Source organism: Tetrao urogallus (genome assembly GCF_951394365.1).
Source record: "Tetrao urogallus genome assembly, chromosome: 11".
Taxonomy (NCBI): domain Eukaryota; kingdom Metazoa; phylum Chordata; class Aves; order Galliformes; family Phasianidae; genus Tetrao; species Tetrao urogallus.
In genome coordinates this window covers 3,612,127-3,625,630 of record NC_136824.1, presented here as the reverse complement: position 1 = coordinate 3,625,630, position 13,504 = coordinate 3,612,127, and the positions used below count along the sequence as shown (strand labels likewise).

General features: G+C 43.5%; 1 protein-coding gene across 2 annotated transcripts in view; it reads right to left on the bottom strand.

Annotated features, from left to right (window-relative positions):
• The window catches only part of IGF1R (insulin like growth factor 1 receptor), a gene marked incomplete at both ends in the record, with an annotated part of 142,926 nt that overhangs the window by 117,137 nt on the left and 12,285 nt on the right, over positions 1-13,504 (bottom strand). For both annotated transcript variants that reach the window (XM_079541053.1, XM_079541054.1), the window contains one exon: positions 2,386-2,931. In XM_079541053.1, the coding sequence (XP_079397179.1) occupies positions 2,386-2,931 (546 nt within the window). The remainder of the gene's footprint in view (positions 1-2,385; positions 2,932-13,504) is intronic.

Genomic DNA, 13,504 nt, shown 5'->3' with positions numbered 1-13,504 from the left:
TCCTGCACAAGTTACATTGAAGGAAGCACAGCATTTTTCCTTTGTTTGTGAGCAAGAAAGAGAAGGAAGAAAACAACTTCTACTCAATGGCAACGCTAAACATGAAGGCAGGCTACTTTAAAGTACTCAGTGTTCCCACACAACGTTTTACCCACCAACCTGATATCTTTCAGCGTAAAACCTACACAAGGACAAAAGAGATTTCATGTACCCTCCTCCACAGATCCAGAACAAAGAAAAATCAAAAGGCATAAATGAACCCTGAGTGATAGACAGCATTTTCAGTTCAACGTTGCTGTGACACACAGGGAGAATGTCAGGGTTAAATAAAATACTACAGTGAGAAAATATCCCTGGAAAATAGCATAGGTCTCATGTCTGCACGGGAAGGAAAACACAGATAACAACACACAGTCACTTCAAGTCCTTGCCTCTATTCTTTTTCATGCCCTTGCAGTTTTGTACAGCAGAATCCTCTCCAGACCAGGAGTTCATTGCCAACACATTCACGCAATGCAGCACAACAGACTAAAAGCTTCCTTTTGAACAACTGGGCATTTACACCTCCCTCGCTTATCTCCATAAGGGGATTGACTTCTGGATTGTGGTTTGGCTTTTTTAATTTTATTTTTAAGACCAACAGCTGGCAAATGGAAAGCCTTCCCCTCCCAAAGTAGCTTATCAGGACTAGGAGATTAAATAGGTCCAATTTCTTCACTATTTATTTAATAGAACTTGGTAGCTTTTGTTATGCTCTGCATGTTAAGATACCCTGAAGTTTAGAGCCTAAAACTACACTGGTTTTGCAGCATAATGCTCTTCATGAGCCTTTTAAGGCTATATTTCAATACTTGCTTTCTTCCTCATGATCTCCCACAAAAGGAAGATGAAAGCATACAGGGAAAGAACTACATTACTTACATTCCTTCCTTAAAAGTGCTGTCATCACAGTTTAACTATGACCTCATCTTATTTAAACAGATCTCTTCTCATGTGCATTTGGGATCCAAATTATGTTAACATTCCCCTAGAAGTCAACAAGCTTTCCTCTGTACATTGTTTTTGTCTACTCCAAATAGCTACAGCACACAGCAGGAAAAGTATTCCATTAAACATACTCTAGTTACATCCATTCAAACCACTAAGGGCAAAGGAGGTTGCAAAGGAATCACCTATGACACTGCAGAGAACAGAGTTGCACTCTTGTGGAGGACATAAATTTGGCTGCTGAAGCCAAACGACTCATAGCAGCACATGGGAACAAAGCAGAGCAGCTCACTTCCCTCACCTCAGACAAGCCGCATGCCTGCCAGTTAAGTGCGAGGGGTTTTCTCGTTTCAACGCAAACTTCATTTCCTGTACAAGTTACTAATAAAAATCACAGTCCTATCTGTGACTTCTGAGATATTTTTGCCATATGCTCACTGGAAGGGCCCGGCAAGGTGCTCCATTTCAGTTCCATCTGAACATGAGGGCTTTGCCCACCTAGAAACAAGTAAATAACCACCTTCCCCAGACAACGGTAGGCTGAACAGCCGAGGTTATGTTTCCCAGCATTCGAGCAGCTTTACTCAGGACAGTGCATGGAATTTAGGAATCGTTCCTCCCAGCGATGACCGCTTGTAATTAAGACCTGCTGATACTCCGGGGCTCAGCTTTCCTGAAGTTACAGGATGAACTCAAAGAGCCTGTCATGCAATCGTGTTATCTGAGTAAACTATGTATTTGTTTACTCTATTTTTAAAAAGTGAGAAGAGATCAGCTTGTGCTTTTGCTACTGATTGCTATCGGAAAAACAAAAACCCCATCGTGCCAGATAACAAGAAAACAGGCAAGGATCATTTCACTGAGAGCCACGATAGCCATCAAATCTTTAACACTACAGATTGTACTACAAAAAATGATTCTAGTAAAAATGTTTACATACAGAATTTATTACAACAGAAATTCCTCAAGGTGTGTGCCAGGGGAAATGGCACGGCAATGAGAGGCACACACAGACACACATGAAATGTCACTTCAGCAAGAAGAAGATGGTACCTGAAAGCCATCTCCTGCCTAAACCACTCACAGACAAAAGCGGTTCCAGCTTTGCTACATCGGCTCTAATTCTACGCTGAAACACTCGGCACTTCTTAATGAGGAAGTAGCCCAGAAAGTTTGTGAGCTTTCGTGCCTGGTTTTGTTTTGTTGCCATCTTAATTGAGTGCGATGATCCTTTACTTGTTGATAGGAATTCATCTGTCTAGTAACTGGATAACATGTCATGTGGGCCTACATACCGGAATTAAAGCTTAGGTCGTTAAAGAGCTTAAAATACAACCACAAAATTAAACCTTTACTTCAGGAAGAGATAACAAAAAGCACAAGCTGCTCAGTGCTTACTTTTCTGGCAGTGGTTGGTGGTCCAGCAGCGGTAGTTGTACTCGTTGTTAATAGAGGTCTTCTCGCACAGCGGCTTCTCCTCCATCGTTCCTGGACACAAGTCCCCACACTCCTTCGGCGGTTTATTTCCAACAATGTAGTTATTAGAGACTGCATCTAGGATGAGAGACCAGTCCACTGTGGAGAGGTAACACAGGTCAGAGTTCTTCTCAATCCGTATGGCCCCGCGGGTTATGTTCCTCAAATTGTGAAGCCCGATCTCCTTCAGATTTGTCATTTCAAAGATAACCAAGGCATAGTTGTAGAAGAGGTTCCTCCCACGAATGACTGTGAGGTTGGGGAAGAGATCGCTGAGGCTTTCCAAGCCCGCCACACGGAACAGCAGCAAGTAGTCAGTTATGACAGTCAGCTTCGGGAAGCGGAAGTTGCGGTAATCCTCTGCTTTAGAGATGAGCAGAATCTGAAGGAAACCCTCCACTACCGTGCAGTTCTCCAGACGTTTCAGCTCATGGATATCATTGCGAATGTCGACGTTCGGCCCACAAACTGGAAACGTGGAAGAAAAAAGGAAATTTAGCAATAAAGCATTTTTAAGACTTTTGAAGTTGTAATGCACGTAGGCTATTCCCGTGGCCATACACTCGCTGAGTGGTTTTTTTGTTTTGTTTTGTTTTAACTTAATAATCAGGCTGCAACGTTAAAACAGGAAATGAGTGCTTGGTGTACGTGTATCCTGAATATTTGCATCATTTAACTCATCACTACAAGCACTATCAGCACCAGCACAGCGCTATGAGCCATATCCTTCAGCAGACAAGCAAGCCTTGTTTTATTACTGCTGTGGAAAAGAGAGCTGCAACAGATTGAGGAACACAAACTGAGTGCATCTGCAAGTCCTGCTGCAAGTTAAAATCATTATATACATGGGATCTGAGCAGGGGTTCAGCCGCACAACTCCCAAGAAGTAACACAGACAGCAACCCACTGGTCAGTGCATACTGAATTTACTTCCTCCTTCCTCCCCAGCCTTCATGATACACCGGCATTAAGGCAAACATTTTATTTAAAAAAAAAAAAATTACAACTGCTCAAATCATCTTCTCTTCCAGCGTCACAAGGTAAACTAGTCCGAATTCTCAATGCCAGCCCTGCCATAGACCAGCACCACCGCCAGGACCAGAGAAAGTGCTCAGCACAGCCTGCACTGCAACTGGGAGGAAGGAAAGCACTTGGGCCTGTGTCTAAAGCGTGGCGTTCCCATGTTCCTGTGAATCCAGTTGCACTGATTTTTGGCATCAAGACAAAAAAGTTCCTCTAAGAAACAGCATAAGTTTGTTTACAAGAACACACAGCATCGCAGAGAGAAATTTCCCTTGAAAACATGAGATTGAACTCAATGCACTCTAGAAAACAATGGCCAAAAGGATTTTTCCCTAATACGTCTATGTATTAGATCCTTCCATCTAATACATGCACCACAATAAGAATTTTAAAGGCAGTGGAAGAAAAGCAATAATAATGCAGTAATTAGACAAAATACACTTTGAAGTAAGACAAAGAACGATGGCATGCAGAGCTGTTGTTCTTGGACTCCCTCTGACTTCGTCTTCCATGGAAAACATGGAAATAAAGATTCCCCAGAACAGATAATGACTTGCTTTTAAGCAAACAAAGTCAAATGCCAATTTATTTGGGAAACCCAAAACTTAAATAAACCCCAAGCAATTTAATTTTGTGGAAAGGTTCTCTTCTTACACGTGCTAGGCTTAATTGTTTTAACAACATCTTTTCCTCAGACGAGGAATAAGCCTCAACATAAACAGTGAAGCCAAAAATTTTAATTCTAACCCTGACAAACAGTCCAGAGATTCAGAAACCACTCTGACAATCCAAAGCAGCCCTCCCATAGTACAAGGCTTATCTAAAGCTAATAACTTCAGCTAACAAAAGGATCCAGAACGCAAACAAACTAAAACCACAGCATCTCTAATGTCCGACAACAAATTCATAACATCCAACAAGGAATTAAAAGACAGGTAATACGCCAAATGATTACAGCACACAACATACGTTCCAAGCAAAATAAGAGTGCCACTTTCTTGTTAGAGGGATGTTAAAAAAAAAAACACAACAGGACGGGATCTCTGCTGACAAGCAGCTGTCTTCTGTGTGCAAACTGCTACCAAATCTCCCTTCTGTAAAAGATCAGAGCTGAAAGCACAGGCTATTTTAATGGGGACTGCTGCACTGTAAGCAGCCACCACCAAGAAAACCTTAAAAACAAACCAACAAACAAAACCTCGTGTACCCAGCAGAACACCTGGCCTTCAGGAGCAGCAAGGTGAGAAATTCTCATTTTAGTATATACTGATCACAGAACAACTGCATACTGCTGCATGGGGTAAGTGTCAAGGTTTTGACTTCAAGGAAAGGAAAACAGCAAGGTGAACGGGTTGGCACTGCTCAGCTTTCAAAGCCAGATGGGAGAGAGGGAACATACAAGATCTCCAAGGTCACAGCCCTGCTTACAGATGGAGCAGTCACACGAGGCAAACACGGGCTTCTCCTCCTGAACCTGCACTGACAGCCCCAGCCCAGGTAAAGTTGCATCCACCTGGCAGTACCAAGTCTTGCTCCAATTTCCAAAATTCCCTTCTGAAGAAGTCATCTTTTCAAACAAAGAATTGGACTGGATGATCTCCAGAGGCCCCTTCTAACCCCTACCATTCTGCGATCCCTCCAACCCAACCTCGAGAGGCAGTGCCCTCTGCCCAAAGCACAGCCCACCAATACCAGCATGTTTACAGCCAGGCAGTAGGCTTCTCTTGTGGAAAAAAGCCAAATTACAGCATAGTTTCTCCAATTTAACTGCTTCAGTTTCTGCCTCATCCGCCTGGCAGGACAAGGTGAACAATATGGTTCTTGTTATGGCAAAGCCAAAGCAGCAAAATCTATTTTACTGCCATCAAATTTTAGAAAGCTTAGCTGCTCCAAGCCCTTTATTTTGTTAAAGGAGTAAAATTTGCACTTGCGCTGACATTTTGTAGGCAAGGTTCCAGAGTGATGGGTTTAAAAACAGCTGAGTTACAATACCCTAAAGAACAATTTGTAAGAGAAATGGCAGCAACCATTAACTCAAGCGTTATACGTCTGCTCCTGCACCGGTTCTGCAGCTTGGCTTTACAAGTCGTATTGGTTTTAGCTTTATGTTTGTCTCAGCTTGAAAGTTACTTAATTTCAGATATTTAATGCTTTTATAAATCAATGAGATTCCTAGAACTTTATGGAAAAAGTATGCACTCCCTTTCCTCAGTTATGAAACCTCATCCCCTTAATACAGGGGAGGAAGAAGTCCAGCGGGCTCCAGCCTAGGAACTGCCTGCAGACGAGCATGCTCCTGATTTAAGAACTTATGAGCACTTCTGATTTAAGAACTTACTGGTTTATCAAGGAAGTCACATCTTGCAGACCTCAATATATATAATGAGAATTGCAGAGCCCTAAATGGGAGGTAGGACAAGCACTTCAGTCTGTGCTAATATTTGGGAGAGATAGCTCCAATCAAAGCACACTTGTTTTTTTCTCAGTTCATTTAAAGTTCACGTTGTTCTCAAAAGTTAATTATAACACAATGCATCATCTTCTCTCACGTTTTTCTCATTGCCCTGAAAGGGATTTTATAAAAAACAATTAATCAGAGCTCAAAGCGTACCACAATTTCCATTTGGCAGTGCTGTGTTTTCTTTGGATCCCATTTTACAAGAAGTGTGTGTGGACTTACAATACGCTCTGGCCCGTCAGGCCAAACAGCACCTCAAATGTTCCTCAGAATATTTATTTTCCATTTAAGTGATTTTGATATCCTAGCAGATATCATTTTTAAATACAACTGCCACAGCTTGCTTCTGCTTTGTGCTCTGTTCTGAACTGGAAATTCACTATCATGCATTTACTTTTCTCACTAACAGAAAAATAAAAAGGCAGCACGTGTTTTCATCCTGCCCCAGCAGCTCTCAGGCAGATTACCAACAACCAGGATAACTACCATCAGATTCACACAGTTTTCAATCGGCTGCACACAGACCTTCTACCCTTTCCTTAAGCTGCAAACCTAATCTCAGATTTATTCTAAACTGAATCTGATTTTAGATGGAAAACCACCTCATGAAAGAAATGCTTATTTAAATAACAAGCAGCAATAGATTCTTTACCCAGACACAAACACATCTGTGGAATTAACATCTCAGCACAGAAGTGCTGTGCTGCAGCTCCTGCCCACAGAGCCGGGCAAGCATCACTGCCATCTCCCAACCTCATGCAGGAGAGGCTCAGACGCACCATCCTTCAGCAACCCAGCCCAGAGCTGGGGTCTGCTGGGAGAGCAGCACGTCTTTGAACAGCATTGGCATTTATTCCCTACAGAGCCACTTCCTGCCCATCATGTGTTTTTTAATCTATGGCAGGTCTTTATTTAATTAGAAGTCCAAAGCAGCTACTGAACGTGGCTGCGGTCCAGCGGTGCTCATCCCAGCTCCGCACCATACAGTGTCCTTTTCAAGGCGAACATCTCCAGCGTCACAATCTCTTTCACAACAACAAAGAAGGCACTTATTGTACCGGATGGATTGAGATCTGCATAATGCATAACGGTCTGCATATTGAGATGTTTACTATATATTGGATTAACTCAATAGAGGGGCTGTCTGGCACCTTAAGAAAAAAAAGGCTCAAAAAAGACCGTGCGGACACTTGAGGGTTAAAGAAGTACGGCTGATGACAGCTTCTGAGCCTGCAGGTTACTCAAAACCGACCCGAGTCAGGTTACCAAAAAGGTACCAAGGCACAATAAGGCCCTTCAGCAGATTGAAAGGGAGCCTCTCTTCTACACAACTGTAATTGTTCAGAAGGGAAGCAAAGGATCAGTGGAAATGGAAAGGCAACGGTCTGAAAACATTATGCCTGTATAGATTACAAACAAGGAACAGTAATACTTGATCTTCATCGTTGTTCTTCCTGATACCTACCATGCTCGTTTTAATAAAGCCATCAGCATTCCCACACAGCCCTGACAAAGAGAACTGATTTTATTTGACCATCTCTGAAGAGCCCAATACTGCAGCCGGGGCCCGACCGTCTGCACAGCCCATCCTGTAGTGCCACTCCAAAAGGCATCAAGCATGTTGAGCCCAAGGAGGAACCCATCAGCAGCCACAATCCCCCTCTGTGCCCACGCAGGAAGCTTTCAGCATAGCTGCACCATCTGCAGATGCAGGGAGAAATGTTACTGCAGAAATCTAAGGATTCTTTAATTGCATACTGTGTAAAGATGAAATTAAATGTGGAGTTCACAGAAATCAGTGGTTGAAGAGATTTCTTACGACACTTTACATTAAAACAGTCTTCCACCACCCACCACGCTCTCGGTTTTTGCCTTCGTAGTGACATTGTGAATGAAATATATATTTTAGTGCCTTTAATGTACTTACACAACCTCCCACAAAGTTTCTGTACTCTCTAAGCTCACCTATCCTGTATGTGTCACATCAATCACTTGTGCTCTTCCTAGGGAAGCCAGCTCCTCTATTACCTCTTGGGATGTCAGAAGCAGTACCAAGGAACTAATCCTCAATCACGCGCTCGGAGCTGCCTTCCAAGCCCTTCAACAAGGGTGCTTCCTCACTCAATTCACCACTTGAACCACCCGAGGTCTACCAAGTTCTCCCTGCTTCGGGAGGGAGACAAAAGACACCCTCCAACCCATGAAACATCAACCATTTCAGGCCATAGTGTAACTAAAACTCTCTAATACTCATACACCACTGCCATCTTTAGCTCACATACTCAACCCAAACAAAAACTAACTGTTTCCATTTGAATGCAAGTCTTGAGAGCATTCTTGTTTACACATCTAAGCCCAGCTTTCTGTTCATTTAATTAGAAGTCAAGTTTCTGAGGGCAAAGCTAGACCACAACCAAGGGACTGAACACTCAAGGGACTGGTGATTATACTGCAATATAACCGTTGGTTATCATCAATTAACCTTGTGCCTCTCATCATCCTATAGAATTTCCTCTCTCCTAGAACTGGAAGGAAAAAATGACATCCAAAGGCACAAATGAGATTTGGCCCAATAACCCAAAAAACAGACTGGATTCCACATACGTTCCCGTTGTCTCCCACAGTCCCTAGAAAAATACATGCTATTTCAATTTTCTCCCTTACCACTCTACCAACTATATATTTCCAACCCAAGGACCACTGTGTTACCAAGTTGACCAGAACAAATCATTCACAGAAATAATACACAGAAGGACTACGACCACATCACAGCTAAGAGCGGCCTTTCTGTGCCTGCCATTTCAGTTGTCACAGCCTGAAGGTACCTCTGGCATTGCTGCTTTCCACCAACTTCCTCCGATTTCCCCTTAGAGCACGCAAATAAATTTTCAGAATAAATTACATTTCTGTCCCTCATCTTGCTTGCTTTCTCCATGCCAGCACTTTACTTTGAATGTCAACAGGAACAGCGGCTTAACAAAAACGGAGACAACAGAACGAACTGAATCCCTATAATAATATTGATTGATGCCTTCTCCACACGGCTCACCAGAGCAAGCAGCTCTGGATTTAGCCAAGCTCACATGAAAGCATCCTCATGACAAAGTCATCCCCAAATTAATCCTCTCTCACTTCGGCTGCACTGACCCAGCACATCCCTCAGGGGCTCCTCTGAAGCCACATCTGTGAGCTCCTGCTACTGAAATAGCACAACACGAGCAGCTCAGTTGGCATGGATTGCTGTTTGTCCTCGTGGGTACACAGGGCAAAAATGGAAGACAGCATTGCAGTAACATCCAAGTGGCCGGGCTTGCATGGTAATGCTTCACGCCTGACTATCAAACAACTCAGAGCAGCACCAAACCTTGGACTCCACAGCCTGTAGTTCCCGGGTCAGATAACACCCACAAGAATCTCTGCCCCTCAACAGAAGACAACAGCTAACTAACATGAAATCCACAGCAAAGTCCTTACCCATCACTGCCCTACGTGCGCCCAAACCAAGAGCTGCTGTTGGAGCATCACGGCTGACTGCTCCAAACTCTGGTGAGGTTGCTGTGGGCTGTATGGAGCAACAGCTTAATGCAATTTCAGAATAACTCCAAAAACTACACAGCAACATTTGAGTCACAATACAGCTGAGCTTGCCAGCTTGTGAAAACATTGCCCAAGCCAAACAAACTAAAAAAACCTCCGCAAGAGTAAGCAGGTAAAGCCTAAATTACAAGACAAGCTTCATCCTTGTGAGAAGACAGAATTCAAACCTCTGCATTCCTTCCTGCCCTGCAGAACTGCCTCCGACAGAAGCACAAAATAAAAAGCATCCCACTCTATACTAAATACACAATAGAGAAGGAAGCTGGTGGCACTTTATGATCGATAACTACAAGTGTAAAACTTTTCTTTCTTTTTTCTTCTTTTTTTTTTACTGTGGTAATAATGTTTAAACTCTATGCCAGTAGCTTCTGTCTAATTCCTGCTAACACAGAAATGGAAGACTAAAATTACAAGCTGTTTATAACACTGAATTTATGTTGCACAATCTGCCATGACAATAGGGCTTAGCAGAAACCATCTCTCCTGGGGACTGTTCTTCCCCACCTTTAAAAAAAATAATTGTGTGCATGATTTTCTTTATTTACTTTCAGAACAGCTGTCTACACATCCAAGTGAGTCAGCAGCTGACTGATTGGAGGCTATGGGATGTACTCACTTGGGATGCAGGGATAAGCAGCCAATTCTTACAGAACAAGAAGACATCACACGGCTGGGCTCTGCAGTTCCCACTTAAGGAGACCTTACTGTGCTGCACTTACCTGGGGAAGTGGCTTCTCCTTCATGTATTTTAGCACTTCTATTTTCCCTTTTCCAAAAACCACTCATTGAGGTCAGATCATTTTGACTTCGTTAGAAGCAAATTGCCAAAACATGACTGTGCCATAGTATATAACTGCACTCATCTTCTAATCATCATCTTCAGCAAAAGAATTTAACAGAGAGTCAGAAGTTGTACTTAGCTACACAGGAATCCACAGCAAATGACAGGTCTGACACCATTATTCATGACAATATGTAATACACGACCCTCCTATCAAATAGTAATAATCTCTCTTAATTTCTCTGATGAAACACAAGTCCTACATGCTCTGACCTTCCGCAGTACCGCTTCTGTTTAACAAACCTAATAAAAATTTCCACTAGAACAGAGAAGCAAGATATTTTTTAAAAGCATCTAATTCACATGAGAAAAAGACAACGCTATCAAATTTGATTTAAGAGAGCAGGGAGCCTTCCCAGCCCTCTCTTCACATGGCAGCAACACAGCTGAAATCACACAGGTCGTGCTGGAACCTGTTTTTTCAAGGCAGTTAAAACATGACCAACTTGCACCCCCAAAAAAGGGCCTTAAAGGTATTAAGTTACATACATGCAGGCACTGTGGGGCTTTCCAGTCATGAGCTAACTAGACTGAAAAAAGAACCTTCCTCTCCAAATACATGGTAAAACATGTGGGTTGGCACCAGAGACAAAGTGACGAGTCTGGGGCTTATCAACTGCAAACTGTTGCACCAGAACCAAATTTAACAGTAATACAAACCCACATAGCTGTGGCAGTAGGAGTTCCCATGCAAACTCGCTTTTCTGGATGCTTTTGACTTTGTATTTATATACTGCCCAAGCCAGTAGATTTCCTACCCCATAAGCAGTTTTTAAACACTGTCTATAAGCACTGTGAACAACGTACAATTCGTAATTCTAGTTAACAACGTGATTTAGGTAGTTATTCAATCTGCCTGTACTGAGTTCTTTTGCTTGACAACTGCACTTACTGTCACAAAGATGCTAAAACAACAGCACCAGGTATCCTGGATGCTTGCAAAACTTCTTCACTGCCACCTGCAGCTGCACTCACTCCAGAAGGTACATCAAGGGCAGCCTTAGCTGAGATCTGGAGGTTCAGACCATCTCCGTGGTTATGTTTACTTCAAACCTCGTATACACAACCCACTCCTAGTCACAGATACAGCTGGAGAACATGTCCTTCAGCACAGCTTTGATAGCTCCTTGCTATTATTCCTATATTCAATCTATTCATGCATAAGGTGAAGTAAGAATGAGAAGATATGTGAGCTAGAACAAAGGTGGATAGTCACAAAGGGAAGGAGATAAAACCAATCTATTGTTCTGTTCTTTCAGCTGAGTAGCTCTAACCAACCCAATTCAAAACACTGACACTCTTACACAAAACCAAGTTGACAACTTCAACAGATTTCTTGTTTTTAAGCTTACTGGCATTAGTCAGCTACTGAATGCTCATTTGTTGGCAATCATGTTTGCCATGTTCACTGTGTACTTCTACTAAACCAAAAGATGAGTAATATATTTACTCAGTACTAAACTTCTTTAACCAAAACTATAGAAGCAATGCAACAGCATAACCAGCTGCCAGCCCTATAAGGTAAAGGAAGAACCTCATCTCCATTGCATAAGATGTGCCACGACAGCAGTCCCAAGAGTTTTCCTGCCTATAGTTCCCTGCCTGTTTGAATAGCATCAAGCTATGCCAATCCAACTGCTCCTGCCAACTGTGGGCAGGGGACGATGGAGCCACGATGGTGGGTAATGAGAGCACCGCAGCCATGCTGAACACACCTCCATGGCAAAGCACCAGCTCTGATCTGACAAAGGAAAACAACAGGAAAAAAAAATGTAGGTAAAAGCATTCCGAAGAGGAAGAGTTTGAAAAGCTCCTTTCCAGCTGCACTGGGGATGGCTCACTCAAGGCAGACCCACAGGAGAGCAGAGCTGACAGCCCTTGGCCTCGCTGCGCTCACAGCTCCGTCAGCTTGTTTCGTGAAAGAAAGCCATGGTATTTGTGCAGGGCTGCTCGGTGCCACGGTAAGAAAACATACCTGAGCAGCCTGCACTTTGCTGGACCATGTACCAGCTCCATTCGGCTTCACAAGGTAGTCCCCTTCTTTTCCCTACAACTAACCAGCAATTCTGGGAACCAACAGATAGGTGTAAACCCGCACACCACTCCGGCCCTGTGGAGGTCACACGCAGTCACCACTGGCAGTTTTTATGGACTGCTTTGGACAAGGCAGCCCCCCAGAGGGGGTCTTCTCAGTGACAGGGATGGCAGCGCTGGGCAGCACTGCAGCCATCCCCTCCCTCAGGTACAAAAGCAGACCCAACTCCATCCCATCCTCACCTCCTTCCCAGTTCTGAGTGGAGTGAAAAAAAAAAAAAAAAAAAAAAAAGAACAGCTGCTTTTCCTTCTCCCTTTCTCTTTCCCAAGGCACCAAAAGGCCACAAAGCTCTGTGCAGCCCTGCATTAGGGCTGGTACAAAGCCAGGAGTGCTCATGCCCCAGCTGCTCCAGCTCAGCAAAACCCCCAGCAATCGGCCTCCAAGGAGGCACAGCCAGGTGCTAGGAAGTCAACACAGACCTCTACATTTAATGCATAGGAGGAGAGTGGCAGGTGAGCACCACTGAAGAGTCGCACTTTAACCTCAATTTGGATACCCAAAGAAAAGCTAAACCAAAGAGGAAACTAGAAGGCAGCACAGATGAATCAGAACGGAACTTCTCTGTGCTGAAGCAGTGTCTCTTGGCAGTCATGCTGCCAAAGGCTGAACAGTCTTACAAACAAAATCAGATTTTTACATTCCTAGCCAAAATAATCAAAAAAATCCCAAATAAGACAACCCATGCAGGAAAAGAAAAAAGCAGCTGAAGTAACACCTAGGCAGGGCATGGAACAGACTCTGCATCAACAAGTTGAAAACAGAACAGATAAAAGCCAAGCATAAGAACAGGCTCAAAAGTGACCTTGGTTTTGGTGTGAACACGTGCCCACACATACTGGGGAAGTGAGACAGGAGCGAGTCCCATCAGAATATTGCATCAAAGAGCATAAAGGCAGCGAGCCAGCAGGTCAAGCAGGCTGCATTCACACTGACCAGCACAAAGGGTGACGTTTGATCTGAACGGAAAAGTCCATCGAGAAAGACAAGTGAGGAAGGTGCCTACAACAAGCAAGCCTGGAGTCCCACA